The sequence below is a fragment of the Myotis davidii genome, unplaced genomic scaffold (assembly GCF_000327345.1).
Source record: "Myotis davidii unplaced genomic scaffold, ASM32734v1 scaffold93, whole genome shotgun sequence".
NCBI classification, from domain to species: Eukaryota; Metazoa; Chordata; class Mammalia; order Chiroptera; family Vespertilionidae; genus Myotis; species Myotis davidii.
Window position 1 is genome coordinate 6,030,436 of NW_006292095.1, and position 15,635 is coordinate 6,046,070.

General features: G+C 38.6%; 1 protein-coding gene across 1 annotated transcript in view; it reads right to left on the bottom strand.

Annotated features, from left to right (window-relative positions):
* KCNU1 (potassium calcium-activated channel subfamily U member 1) overlaps window positions 1–15,635 on the bottom strand; it is a 126,972-nt gene that overhangs the window by 48,726 nt on the left and 62,611 nt on the right. Inside the window, 3 exon segments of the mRNA XM_006765651.1 lie at window positions 3,364–3,405; window positions 10,079–10,098; window positions 13,673–13,728. Of these exon segments, the coding sequence (XP_006765714.1) occupies window positions 3,364–3,405; window positions 10,079–10,098; window positions 13,673–13,728 (118 nt within the window).

Here is a 15,635-nt window from a genome sequence, read left to right on the forward strand (position 1 = left end):
AGCCAGAGTCAATATCACCTATCTAAACTCTTCCAATAGAAAACATTTCCCTTGTTCCTGGGCTCAAACTAATGTAGCAACAGGTTGGAAACATGACTCTGGTTCAGACATGCAGATGCAACAGGCATCTTATTAGCATAAAAATCACTCAACTAACTCATTTTGCTCTAATTGCATGTTCTCCAGGCAAATTTCAAATCATAATCTGTTCTGTAATAGGTCTGTGTATTGAGTAAGCAATACATGGAAGGCTCTGTACGAGGCACTTCACAGTTATTGCTAACGCTTACAGCAAACCTGCAATTACCTTATTTTAGGAAGCTTGGTAACTTGATCAACATCCGGTTGTCGTTGTTGCTCTGTGAATAAGGAGGAATGCTTTGGTCATGCCAGCCTGAGAGTTTAAGTTCATTTATAGTTTTATTATAAAGTAACATGACCACTTGGTTGGTATACATCCTTTCCTGGAAGGGCAAATCAAAGTCTATCAAGCTGAAAATCAGACTCTAATGTGTCAAATAACCCAATGAATAGATAGCATCCTATGAGAAGGCTTGAAAGCAAGCAAATATTGCCTGCTTTTCTCATTTCAATGTTGATATCAACATTTACAAAGGCAAAAGTATTGGAAATTCTTTGAAAAAAATATATGTTCCTGCAGTAAAACAAATTCACTGGAGAACAAATGGGACGTCATGCTATGTTTCAAAACATACACAAATTTCATCTTGTTTATAGGCAACCATTTAGCCTAAGTTTTGATGGGTAGGTAATGACTTGTTTTTACTATCATTATAGTGTGCCTTTTCCAGAATGTCATATGATTTGAATCATACAGTATGTAGCCTTTTCATACAGAATTCTCTTAGCAAAATGCACTTTAAATTCATCCATGCCTTTTTGTGACTTGATAGCTCATTTTTTAAAATTGCTGAATAGAATTCTATTCTTTGGATACAGCACAGTTTATTATCCATTCACCTATTAAAGGATCGTTTTGCTGCTTGCCGTTTTTGGTGTTTATGAATAAGTTGCTGTAACATTCACATGCAGGTTTTTATGTGAGCATAACTTCTGAAAGAAGTTGGGTAAATACCTAGGAGCACAATTACTCAATTGGATGGTAAGACTGTGTTTCATTTGTAAGAAACCACCAAACTGCCTTTCAGAGTAACTGCCATTTTGCTTTCCCACCATCAATGAATGAGAGTTTTTGTTATTCTGCATCCTTAGGAGCAATTGGTATGTCAGTTTGTTGAATTTTAGTCATATGAATAGGTAGGTAGTGGTATCTCATTGTTGTTTTAACTTGCAATTCTGTAATGACACATAACGAGATCTTTTCATATGTGTATTTTCCATCAGTATATCTTCTTTGTTGATGTGTCCTTTCAGTTATTTTGCCCATTTTCATTTGGAGTCTTTGTTTCCTTATTGAGTTTTAAGAGATTTTATTTTTGTTACAACCTCTTTATCAAAAACATATTTTGCAAGTACTTGTTACCAATTTGTGGCTTGTCTTCACATTTTCTGAACAGCATCCTTCGAAAAGCAGAAGTTTTCCAGTTTAATCAAGCACAACTTATTAACATTACAACTTTTTTTATAGGCTGTACTTTTGGTGTTTTATCTAAAAACTCATCCACGAACCCAAGTTCACCTAAACATAAACTTTTAGGTTGGGGTTTTTTCTTTCAATACTTTATTACGGTTTCTGACAAAAAAGATCACTGTATAGGTGGGGCACAAGTAGGTTTACAGTTGCCCGGCTCAGTGGTTGAGCATTGACCCAGGAACCAAGAGGTTGCCAGTTTGATTCCTGGTCAGGGCACATGCCCAGGATTGTGGGCTTGATCCCCAGTTGGGGCCATGCAGGAGACAACCAATAGATGACTTCCTCTTTCATTAATGTTTCTATCTTTCTACACCTCTCCCTTCCTCTCTCTAAAAATCAATTATTTTTTGAAAGTAGATGTACAGTTGTTTGTATATAAAGTAATACATTAATAAATAAGAATACAAGAATAAACTGTTCCACTTTACTCACACTATAAACCTACCTTTGCCTCACCCACGTGTAATTCTTACCCTTGTTCCTTCATAGGTAGTGTGTTCTCCCCCTTCCCCCTCCCCCCACCCCAGCTTCTTTCACAATTTTCTCTTTGTCTTTTTTTTTTCAGTTTGAAAATGATTTGCCCAGTTGTAGTTATTTTGTTATTTATCATATTGGAATTCTCTGAGCTATTTGAATATGTAATTTGCTGTCATCAATTTTGGAAAATTCTCAGCCAGTACTATTTTAAATATTTCTTCTGCTCCATTCTCTCTTTTTTCTCCTTAAATACCAATTATACACATGCTACACATTTTGATAATGTCTCATATTTCTTCAGTATTTTCTGTTTTTCTTTTTTAACCCTTCCTTTTTCTCTTCCATAGAAGTTTGGGAAATTTCTGATGACATGTTTTCAAGCTCACTTATTCTCTCTTCCACTCTATCCAGTTTACAGTGAGCCTATCAAGACATTTTTAAATTTTTTACAGTATTTTTTTTTATTTCTAGCATTTCTTGCTAATTCTTTTGTAGAGTTTTCATCTTTCTGCTTACATTACCCATTTGTTCTTCCATGTTGTCTACCTTTTTTATTAAAACCCTTAACATATTAATTATACTCCTTTTAAATTCCATCTAATAATACCCAAATCATGTCATATCTGAGTCTCATTCTGATACTTGCTTTTTTTCTTCAGATAGAGTTTTTTTCTTGTCTTCTAGGATGCATTATAATTCTTTTACAATGAGATATTGTGTACTGGATAATAGGAACTAAAGTGTAAATAGATCTGTAGTGTGAGATTTTATGTTAATCTGGCTAGCAATTGTACCATATTTAATGTTTGCTGTAGTTGTAGTTTCCATAGGTTTCAAATTGCTCTAGTGCCCTTGATTTGTCTCCTTTATTGACTATGGGTTTCTCTAGGAACTCTTTCTTGATTAGTCTGCATCTTAAGGCTCTTTCAACAATAATTCACTGTTGTTAAACTGGAACCCTGCTAGTAAGGTAGTAAATTGTGGGAGGGAACATTGTGTAATTTTGTGATTAAATCTCAGTTTCTCAGTGGAGTCTGTATCTTAGGGCTGTGATCTTCACAAGTGTATCTTAGCTGTCACCCCTCAGGTGACACTGGAAGGCCAGAAGGGGGTGAAGTGGGAGAAATGCCACACCTTCACCCAAGGTCAGGCATTGGTAACATCTTTTTCCCTGCAGAGCAGGCTTTTGTTATGGAGATTTCCTTGGGTGTGTTCCATTACCTAGGCCTGAGTTACTGAGGGCATTGTTCTTGGCTCTTCATTAAGACAACTGGGTAGAGTTCCTGGAGGTAAAACTCCCCAGTGTGGAGGTCCTACTAAGCGTATAGCCCTCAGGAGGTTCGCACTCAGCATCTCATCCACACTCAACCTGAAGTAATTCATCAAAATTACCATGTAAGTGTCCCAACTCCAGGGAACCAGAGCTCCCCTGTGACTCTCCTCATTTTAGGGTGATGATTTGCCCTCAGTTTTCTGATGGGCGAAGAAAAATCTTTAATTTCTGATCTGAACAGGTTATTTGTTGTTGTAAGGGCAGGAGTGATGACTTCAAAGCTTTTTTATATGCCAAAGCTAAAACTGGACATTTGACAATGGCCTTATTCTCTATAATGCAAGTTTCAGAGTCTGGTTCTTCCATGTCACAGTATCAGGCAGCTCAGCTTTCAAATGTGGTTCACATCTCAGCACATCCCATCTACCTGTTTAATCTGAGAACTCCCCCTTCTATAATTAAATATACTTTCTTCATGGGTCATTATGATGTGATTTATGACATGTGTGTAATTGTCAGAATTACCGTGGGTAATTAAAATATAAAGTGAATGCTGCCAGAGGCTTCAGTCACTCTCAATGCCCTCATTAAAAATCAAGAACTGACCAAATTATAAATAGACTGATTTGTACAAGTTCCCGGCAAAACCTAATTATGAAACTTATCCTTATTCTATCAGAATTTACTCCATTAGTCATGCAAATTCTGAAATGATTAAATTATTTTATGTGCTGGAATTGGGGAATTAATAATAAAGAGGTGAGTTGCAGTAATTAGATATTACTATGAAGCTTTATTATGTCATGCAGTTTGGGTCATATTGCATCTCTTCCTGACCCCACATCTGACACGACACAACACACACACACACACACACACACACACACACCTTTAAGCTAGTTTAATGAATGGCTTAATGGTTTTAGTAGATTTATGATAACTTTTGTAATGACAGCTAAGACAAAGAGGAGAAGGATCTGTAAACTCTGAATTAGGTATTATCTTGAAATTGGACAGAGAAAGACACTGGTAATTATCACCAGGGGAATCCTTTCTCTCCAGAAAAGGTAAAGCACAAGGAGAAATCAGTTACTATGAGGACGTTTCTAGCTATGGCAACTGACAGGAGTGAATGATAACTTAAATCTTGAAGGACATTTAGATGATCATATCTATCTCTTATCTAATTTTATACATAGGGGATTTAGACTAGAGAAATTACGGGGCTACCAGTGAATAGGAGAGCCAAACTCCAAGCTTAGTGCCACGCTTCTCTTTGTATAGAAGGCAACAGATTAATGGGGAAATTGGCGAGCATAAGAGTTTTCTCATCATAGGAGTGGGAGAGAACATCAAAGGCAGGTCCATGACAGAGTACAGAATGTGTAATTCCCTGACTATTTACATTAGGGAATCATGGTCTCTTCTGAGACAAGGGAGATCCTTTATATGGAAACACAGACATCATGGTGCCTATTCAAAAGAAGCTAAGAACTTTGATGACTCAATCAGGACATCTTTGGAGAAGCAAAAGTAAACAGCATTTCAAAATAAGGAAGGAAGAAAAGAAGGGAGAAATAGAATAAAGGAGGGAGAGTAGGGAGGAGACAAGGAGACATAAAAAATGAGAACTGAATATCTTTATAGACAGATGTAAGCTTTAAGAGTTACAAATTTGTGTTTGGTTAGACTATGGAGGCTCAGCATTGCCAACTTCGTTTGGTTGTGAATGGGGCTTATGCAAATGTTCCTTTGTGAGGGGCAATAGTGAAAAGAGAGAGAGATAATGCTAGGTATTTCTTACAGAGATACAGAAATTCAACTCTGTTTAACAGTGACTGCCTTTATCAACTTTTCAACTCTCTGAAATGTATCCTATAGTATTCTCTCCCTGGGTTAATGACAGAAAACTTCCTGTGCTGCTAGAGAGTGAGATCTCAAACGAAAGACAGCAAAGCTGTGAACTTTGCCTAAAATGACACAGTGGCTCTTTCAGGTGTGACTGGTGAATGTCAACATCTGTGTGGGTGTATCCAGATGGCATCTTCATGCAAATGAGACAAACTAACACACAGAAACTCATATAAAAAGTCCTAGGGAAGATGACAAAGAAGAGATGGGGGACAAGAGAGTCAGAGGTACAGTATCAGAGAATGGTCTTGGGTAGGGGCTGCTAAAACTCCGATGATTTGTATATAAATCACTCCTAGTAAGGTAACAACTTAAAGAGACAGTGGAGGGAGGGCTTGACATTAGGGGACCTGGAGATGAGGAGATGAGTAAGAGGAGTAAGAGACAGTGATAAACTCAAGAAAATGCAGACTTTATAGGAGGGAAGGTTAGAGAATGGTTGTACCATAATGATTAAAATACCTATCTTTGAGAGATGGAGCAATCAGTAAACTTTAAGACGTGTGTGTGTGTGTGTGTGTGTGTGTGTGTCTATTGTATGATTTGACATTTCACAGAAATGGTGTGAGTTAAGCAGAAAAAATATATTCTAATCCACATGTCACAATGATGAGAAATCAAGCAACTCACTCAAAGTCCTGAGACAGTAAGCATTGAATGCCAGTCACTGAGTTTCTGTGCCTATTATGTGCTCCTCTGCAATGTGCTGGTACTTTATAGAATGCTCAGAATGGATATAGTAGTGGATAGGGTAGGTAAGTGAGGAAAATTCACACAAACTCCACCCCCCCATCCTCTTAAAAAGTTGGTTGGCTTTTTAGTTTTTTAGTGAGCTTGTTTCCAGTGGTGGCAGAGCCTTAGGACTCTGCAGAGGGGCTTGTGGGACAATTAAGCAGCTGCCTGGTCCCATCAGAGGAGGGAGAATAGCTAAAGACTCCCAAGGGCACACCTGGCTTCAATGTATACAGGCCTTGTAGACCTCTGTTCTTGCCTCTTTCATACTGGGCCTCAAAAACTCCATGGGCTTCTTTTATTCCTTGTATGTAGGTTCTAACCATTCAGATTGTTGCACAATTCTGATTGCACAGAATCCTTTGTGCAACCCCACAGGGTGCTCACACATTTGTCATTCAATCAAAGAATACGAATTCTTTTCAATATGTCTTTCTTCTTGTTGTTCTGCTGTTTTTGTGTGGTTATATTTTTTTTTTTTTACAAATGTCCCAGCTTTTGAGGAAGACAGTATGACACATTCACCTCCAAATGTGGAAGTGTCTCAACAAGAGGCACTCTGAGAAAATGCATTTGAGAACGGCATTTGTTGTCTCTCTGGAGCCAAATACAGCCACCTCAGCTCTTGCTTGAAACCCAAACAGGGTGAGTGCCAGTCAGGGATTCCAACCAGCTAGTGGAATTGGCCTGAACAGTCTGACAAAAGGGATCCCGTTTCAACAGCAGCTTCTCCACCTCGTTCTCTCTCCTTTTTGCTTGAGAACCCACAGCTTTGCACTTGTCCTTCATACAAATAACTGGAGGGTGGGAATTATTCAGAAAGCTCATGTTCGACACCCCATCTGTTCATTCCTGACAGCAATATATAATGTAAGGCTATAAAAACTTGAAAAATAATGCAACATAAAAAAGGATTGACTCAGCTCCAAGAGGCCATAAATGGTAACAAATACCACAGGATGATTTATTTCATGCTGTAATCTTTACAGTAAGTCATCTTTCAGACATTTCCTTGTGACAGGTTTTAATAATATTAATGCCCAGAGCAATCCAAATCATCGCCAATAGACGTATTTATCAAGCTGCCAATCCGAGTAAATGAAATTCTATAAGCAATAATGTAACATGTTTAAAGGAAGCTAATAAAACAAGTCAGCAGAGAAATATTACTTCAAAGTATTCTCTCCCTCTAATCCAACCCTGTATGTTATACAGCCAAAATGCAAATCTTTGCATCCTTGATTTATTGCTCCAAAAATACCAATGACCTTTTCCCAAGCTTCTGTATATTCACTCTCACGCGTTCATAAAGCCTGCGGTGCATCCTGCCAGCGTCGCTGCACACTGGAGTGCTTAGCATTTATTGTTATGTTTGTCTTGCTTTCACACAGGTACTTGATTGGCAGCTGCAGCGAATAACATCTAAGCTTCCAAGTCTTATTAAAATGTTACAAATACCTACGCCATAAGCTAATCTTTACAATGCCCATTCTAGTCAGGCTTTCAAGAAGACCTGAGAGAGCGACTTGAGGAAAGGCCTGATGGCTTACCAGTTGCCAGGAAAATTTCACGTGAGGGAAAGCCAACCTGCATTTTCTTCCCATCAGGTTTGCTACACCTTGTACTAATTATTTGTTATTCATGCAGGTCACAGTAGGCCAGTTGTTAAAGCATTTGGCATTTCAAACACAGCTCAAGATCTGCCTCCTGCAGGAAGCCTTCCTTATAAGTTCACTAATTTTCTGATCTCTAGCACAATACCTGGCCCATCCCTCAAAGTGACTTTGTAATTAATAAATTAGTAAAAGCATGATATACATCAAAGGCACTCACCAAATATTAGATGTAAATATGCAGTGAATTGATTTATGTGATCCATTCTCAATGAACTGGTGCTTCATTTTTTCTTGCATATCACATGCATGCTCTTTGAGAACAGATTTACTACTAACTGGGCACCACAAGTTTTCACTATACCATTGTGTACTCTGTAGGGGACATGATATATATGTCCTCTAATTGATGTGAGCGCATTGAAATGTATTCAGGTATTAAGACTGTGGTTCTTGTGTTCATTGGAGTAGAACCTTTGAGGTGTTCTACCAGGCCCATTATTTGTATCTCTTTACTTCCCTGAGAACTGCCTTAGCCCCCACATAATGGCCAAGTTTGCTTCAGATGATGCCACTTCCTGGATATGATTGGACCAGTCAGGGAATCTGACTGAGCTGGCGCAATCAGATACTTTCCTCCTGAAATGGGAAACTGAGACACTGGGAATCTAGTCACCTAGTTTGTAGAACTGGAGCTGGGATGTGGCTCTAGGACAGGAGTAGCCAAATTCTGCAGATCAGAGTTACTGAGAGCCTTTGTACCGAGGATCCTGCCTATGTGGCAGCTCCCGTGACCCAGTGGCAGTGTGTAGCCGCCTCAGGGCACACAGATTTCCACTGCCTGACCCGTGTCACCAGAAGGCATACATCACCTTCTCCCTTACCTATTTTGTGTTCCATTATTCCTTATTTGAAAATTTCTTGTCTTTGTTTTAAAAGGATTTCTGCTACTTTCAAGTAATTGGACATTAATCAAAATATATACATTTCATTGATAGATCAGCTTTATAAGGAGACCACACGAGAGATTTATTTTTGTTTGAAAGGAGTTCATTCCTTATTATGAGATACTGGACTGCTTTTCAATGTTAATGAAATACAAAGAGCTTTGCATCTTGGTAATCCAAGGTATTTTGAGTTGAGTTTTGGAGTACCCTTGGAACATAGTAAGAATTTATTAGACAAATGTGAGAAGGAAAGCAATTCTAGGCATATGCATAGGCCCAAGAAAAAGAAGTGTGGTGCTTATTTGGGGAAAGTGAGAGAAGATAGTATTATTTGAGTTCAAGGGACTTTTGTGAGAGGTATGGGAGACATGATCAAGGGCAATGTTAACACTTTTGATCTCATTCCTAAGGCCACTGAAAGATCATTGAAGGGAGGCAATATTGTCAAATCTTCACTGTTGATACATCATCCCAAGTATAATATAGGAATAGGTAGGAAGGGACAAAAGGGGATGTGGGAAGACCAGGTCAAACACCATTTCAATAGTAGTCTAGCAAGAGAAGATGGTGACTTGGATTGGGATGAGAATTAAATGGAAAGAGTAGAGAGAGTCAAGTTATTTTAGGGGCAAAACATAGAATACATGAGAAATGCTTCCTTTCAACTTCAGTGCTCCCATCATTAACATCTAGCCTTGTACACTGTGATTCTCAGTGTGAAAAGCCAGCCAGGAGCTGGTACTAGATCATGGGTCAGGATACAATCAGAAAAAGGCTCCTGTTCCCTGAACGTTTGATATGCATGCCTACATCCACACACCCATACTCCCAGGAACTATTGTGTCAGACCCTCTCTACTCTTCTGTTAGTTCTTGGCTTGGGAAAATACACCTGGAGAAATCCTATGACAAGATTAAGTGGATGAAGCAGTAAAAATGAAAGAGAGTAGATAGGCAGCAAGAAGAAGAGCCTGAGGCCACTCCACAGATCTGTAGGTAGAGATGACAAAACGATGCTCACTCAGAAGTTACTTATTATTCCTCCTCCCTTCAAGAATGAGAAGATCCTCGGTGGGAAGGTAGACTTTGAAAGACCCTCTGCAGGGAGGAATCTAATCAGGATTTTTAGAGATAATCTGCTTATATGGATTATAAAAATGTATTTCTCCCGCATTCTTCCTGGTCCCAAATATCCCTTAAGATTAACAGTCATCTGACATAGACCTTTGACTTTGAAAAACAGATGAATATAAAGTCACCCAGGATGGTTTCTAAATGTTTTACACTTTAACATGTTTACTCTTTTCTCCTAAAAATTAGCTGTTAAAAAACAACACAGAACCCATATAGAGAAGTTAGAGCCCTACGTGCTTATGTGCCTGGGTTCATTGATTTACACACACACACACACACACACACACACACACACACACGCACACCTCACAGCTTATTCCTGGGTTAACGTAAGGGATGCAGATGAAAATCAATTAGTTTGGGTGGTGTGTGGGTGCTGAGAACTGTTTCTGGAAGGCTGAGCTCACAGGCCAAACAGATACTTGACCTGGCCCTACAAATCCTTCCCAGATGTCTTTTCCCTCCAAGCCATCTCTAAATCTCTTAAAACTGGTTTCTGAGACTGACCCACAGAAATGGGTTCTCAAAGGAATAAAACAGAATTCAAGGGAGAAAAAAGGAAAACACATTACCCATGTTTCTGACAGCTGAATACTTATGCTGAGGGCAAAAGCTGAAACCAGGGATGTTTAGAAAGTTCCAACAGTATTCAGATTTACCCCCCAACAGAGTGAAAGCCAGGTACCAGACTTGGCTGACTATCAAATTTAGCAGAATATTTCAGCAGAAGCAAATCTAACTAATCAGTACCAAAAGGTTTTCCATGCAATATTATTTTAAGAGCTAGGGATATTAATGTGCTCTTTACTTGTAATAAAATGTAAATATAAAAATATTAATCATAATGACATCAGTAAATAAGTAAAAACTGTGAACATTTTTATGTTGGAAGACCATTCACATTGCTCTCAATTGCTGAGCCATACCAATGGATTAAGATACTCCTTTGGATCAAAGTCTAAGTTTGCCACTCTCCATTTCAGACTCATGTAGATCTTCCTATAAATATTTATATTTTAATGCATGTACATAAAAGTATGTATAAACTATAAATGTATAAAATGAATTATATAAATACATATATATGTATACATACTAGAGGCCTGGGGCACAGATTCGTGCACATTGAAAGGATATTAATTAGAAGAAATATTTTAGAGGCCAGGGAGGGACCAGGGGAGGTTGTCCCGCCCCAGCCCAATCTGCCAGACCCCCACAGCAAGCTAACCAACCAGCTGGAGCATCTGCTCCCTAGTGGTCAGTGCACATCATAATGACTGGTTGAACGGTCAAACCAATGGTTGGACACTTAGCATATTAGGCTTTTAATATATAGGATATGCACAGGTGTATGTGATTTACTTTATTAATCCTTACATAGAAACACCAGAATTTTCCTCCAAAGAGTAATTTATCCACAATATATGTACTAGCAATTCTAAAAAATATGTATTGAAAATTTCTTCCATTATCTAAACTGAATATTTTAGGAGAAATTTGAGACTGAAAATGATAGCTTCTCTTATAAATTGCTTTATGTTTTTTTTTGAACTAGCTTTTCCCCATTGGTTCCTTAAATGCAGATGAGATATAATAATCCCTACATTTTGTTATGAGGAAACCAGAAAGCAGAGGGGCAGCAAACTGTCTGAGTTACAGTTGGAACTGGTTTTAGAGTCCCAGCCTGTGGAAGAGGGGTGGAGCCTCACCTGCCACACAGGCCCTGCAGCAGAGAAAGCCCCGCCCAGCACACAGATGCCAGTGTCCCCTGGCCCGGGAGGGCAAGGGGTGGCACCTGTGACATCTTGTCTGAGGACAGAGCTGTGCTCCTAGTCTGACCCTGGGAGTAGAGGAAACTCCATGTTTTAAAAAAATGACAATGGGTTATTTCTCACCTTTATATAAAGGTTCTCCATAGAATTCAATAGAGGGTAAAATAGAATAATGTTAAAATATTTAATATCCATGTGTTTCAAGGAATATGACCATTGCTTAAGGGGAGACAGGCTTGTAAATAAAGAAGAACGGTGAGGACTCAACTTTTCCCTGGGCTTGGAGGAGAGCAAAGCCGGTCTCCAGCAAGCCAGGTTATTTAGTTTACTTTTAGCACTATCTGCAGCAATATTTCAGAGTAAAATAAGTAAAATATCTGTTCCTTTTCATTTGGCAGCAGCAAAGATCTCAGGGAAAAATAAATACATAAGAAATATGGAATCCCCACGGTATAATCCCAGGGTAGGGAAACGCACTTCTCTTAAATGCCTCCCTCTGGCATAATTGACTTTTCATGTGCATTTTAATAATGATATTTCAGCAGGTTGCAAGTGAATTTTTTTCTTCTGTTGTTGTTGTTGATGTAAATTATGGTTTGGAAAAAAAGTGTTATAAATCTAATTGCATTTTCACTTATATTAACAAGTCAGCACAATCTCCCAGCATGTTTACCAAGCAATTCCAATATTTACAGCTGACCTAATTGGTTGTGGGGTAGAGGCACTGAGCAATGTTTTATTGTCCTGATAGCTGCGTATGTGCTGAAGACAGCTGCTAAGGTGTAAAGCTACCCAGCGCCCCTGAAGCTTGCCTGCCTCATGTTTGCCTTCTTCAGCCAGTTGTAGAATAGGATAGGACGGAGGGAGGGAAAAAGAAGAGAGTTCTGGAGTAAAGAGGAGAGGAGTTTGTTAAAGGTGCCTTTTCCTACCTCTATCTTTGCAAAAAAGATTTTCCCAATTATGTGGGGGCTGTTACAGACTCAAAAGCTAACTTGTTCTTGGCAAGTTTGAAGGAAAAGTTATAGATGATTGCATGAAAGCCAATAATACACTGAGTAAACATCCTTGACATTTGATGCTGAGTTCAGGACAACTGTGATCCTGTTCTTGACTTTCACTATCAAAGCCAGAGTGGTCTTTAGGAGCCAAGCATGGGTCTAACATAGGCTAGAAATTCTTATATTCTCAGGGCTAATAAAAAGAAATCATTTCTACCAGGAGAAGATCATGCTGCTTCTTAGGGGACAGGAGCTGGATCTACCTCTAACACTACTACAGATGAGTTCTGCTGCAGCCTTGCCACCCCTCATAGTTAAACTAAAATTACATTTATCTCTAAGTCCTCTCTCTCTCCTACCCACACTGTTGGTTTAACACCACAAATGTAGCATGCTCATAAAATATTAGCAGAAAGCTACTTTGAGGTGAGTCTCCAGATCATGGGTTTGATTGTTTTGTATACAATGCTGTCTTCTGTGTCATGGTAATGGCTGGCATTTATTGAGAGCTTACTCTCTGCTAGGAACTTAGCTGAGAGTTTCACACTTAATCTCCTCGCAGGCCCTATGAGATTGGTACCTCTGTCTTTTTATAGATGAGAAACCTGAGCCCCCAAAAAATAAGGGAATTGCTCATGATCACATAGTATGGATGTCAAAGAGCTGAGATCTGACCTCACAGCCCACTTCTGGAGCCCCCGCTATAGTCATGGGACTGGGTGGCCGCCTCCTTGATCACTCTTGTGTAACCTAAAAATAAACATCCCATAACATGCACTAGGCTTTGGGATGTGGTACTGGATGTACCCAGGAGGCCTTGACTGGATGTCACCTAAAAGTATACCTCCCCTTCTGGTTGATGCCTGAAATCTCCCAGTTAGGGCTCTATTCTTAGCTGCAGTCCTGGTTCCTTGATAAAAAGAAAAGCTACCCTGGAAAGGGTTAATATTGTAAACTTCTGTTTTTGCCAATGAGGATTCAAATAGATGTTGACAGGGGCAGTAAGTAGCTAGGAATTGTGAGTCCCTGAGAAGGGTGATGATGGGGTGTCAAACAGAGGGCAAAAAATGAGAATGAAAAATCTGTGTCAATTGCATAATTCACATTTTTTTCCCTAGATTAGAAACTATGTAAGGCATGTCTTTATTCCTTGAACCGAGTTTTCTTAAAAAGCAGTCACTAAGCTTCACATGATTTTCACCTTGTCTTGTCCAGTTGGTCTTTTATATATGACCCCAAACCAACAAGGTCGCACCCCTGTCTTTTAGGAGATTACACATAAGAAGGATAACATGTAAAAATGTAGCATTTAATGCAAATTAATATACACACTCAGTAAATGATCATTTGTCACACTCTGATTTTTATGCCCATGTTATGAAGACTGCTTCCTCATCTGACTATCCAGCTAAATCAATGGAAATTTCCATAACCACAAGTCCTAGGAGAGTTTGACTTCATTTTTCTTCAGACCTGTCCACACAATCACAAAGAAGTTTTAAAAAGGCCTTTGTCTCTCCTTTATTGCAACCTCCAAAGCTAGTCAAACAGACAGGGTGAGGGCGAGGAGAGTAATGGAGGGATATGTTGAATTTTCTATGGTATTCTTCAGACACTTTTATGAAGCCGGACGTTCTCTTTGTCTTCTATTTTCAAGTAATAGTAATAAGATATTGTTTTTAAATCTAAAATATAACTTATTCAATACATATTTGATAAATTATTCCCATATCCATGGTATTTTGCTGGAGTTGTGGCACATTGCTTCTCAGAAACCCAGTGATTGCCTAGATGGGAACAAGACAGGAACTAGAAAAGAGGTATTTGGAGAGTCTAAAACCGTGGTTTCCAACCTGTTTTGGGCCATGCCCCACCTAAGTGGCTAAAATCCTGATGCCCCCCTGTGACCTATAATTCTTATTCAAAAAGTGAACTATTCATGTGGAGGAAGACTAAAGGGCCATAAACTTGTTCTAAACAAGCTTCCAAAGAACAGGGCATCCATGAAAGAGAAAAATAAAAGAGCAAAAGGACAGTTGAAATACTGAGGAAGAAACCACTAAGAAATTGTTAAAAAAATAATAATATGAAGTGATATGAAAAAATAGCAAGTGAAGTTTCAAAATACATACAAACTACTGAAATGCATAAATATGTCACAATATATATTTATATACTGTATCTGAGGCCTCTAGAACCATAAGAAATGCAAAAAATTCACTGTTAATAATTCATTTTTAAATTTCAAAATAATCCCTCTTAAATATCAAATTGTCCCCCTGTGGGGCATGTGCCCCACACTGGGAACTACTGGTCTAAAGGAAAATACCTACTCATTCTTTTGAAATTCTTATTCTTCTACAACCATTGTCACCCTAACCTATCTTTGGAACTCAGGCTGGTTGTGCTTAAAAATATCATTTTTGTATGTGTCAGTCTATCTCTATCCCTACCCTCATACCTATACCTGTAACTATTTATGGATACATATTGTGTAGTTGTTTTCTTTGAACTTTGTAGTGAAACTTGATAAAATGCTTATTAAACTTCATACAATGGCATGTTTTTGGTTTCCCAGTTATGGACTATGTTTTACTCAAATAGAAAAGTGTATGCTTGCTGAGAGGGAAGGCCATTTTAAAAGCTTGATATGAAAGAATGGGGGGAAAGTGCCTGTTCAGATCTCATAAGATTGGTTTCTGTAGAAAAGCTCAGACAGATGTTCATGAATAGGGAAGGACCGCATGCAGTAATTTCTTTGCAAATATTCTGCCCCTGGAAAGACCCTGGAAACTGGTCCTCAGTAAGAGTTCAGACATCACAGAAGCTAAAAGATGGGATTTCTCTTGCTGGGATCATCTGGGGCATGGCGATCAATAAAGTGTGCAGAACTGGGAGTAAAAATGGAAGAAAGGTCCTGTTTCATTTCCTAAGAGAACTGTGTGTGTGTGTGTGTGTGTGTGTGTGTGTGTGTTGCACGTGCATGTATACATAAATACACACATAAATCTATAGTTATTTCTACATCAGCCTTTATATAGATATTTAAAAATCATTAATTCATACCAATTTCTCTAATTCAAATATATCTCAGGGTTCTTTGTAGCCATAAGTGTCTTCTCTAACAGTAAAAATTCCGACTTTCATTATCTTCATTATATTTC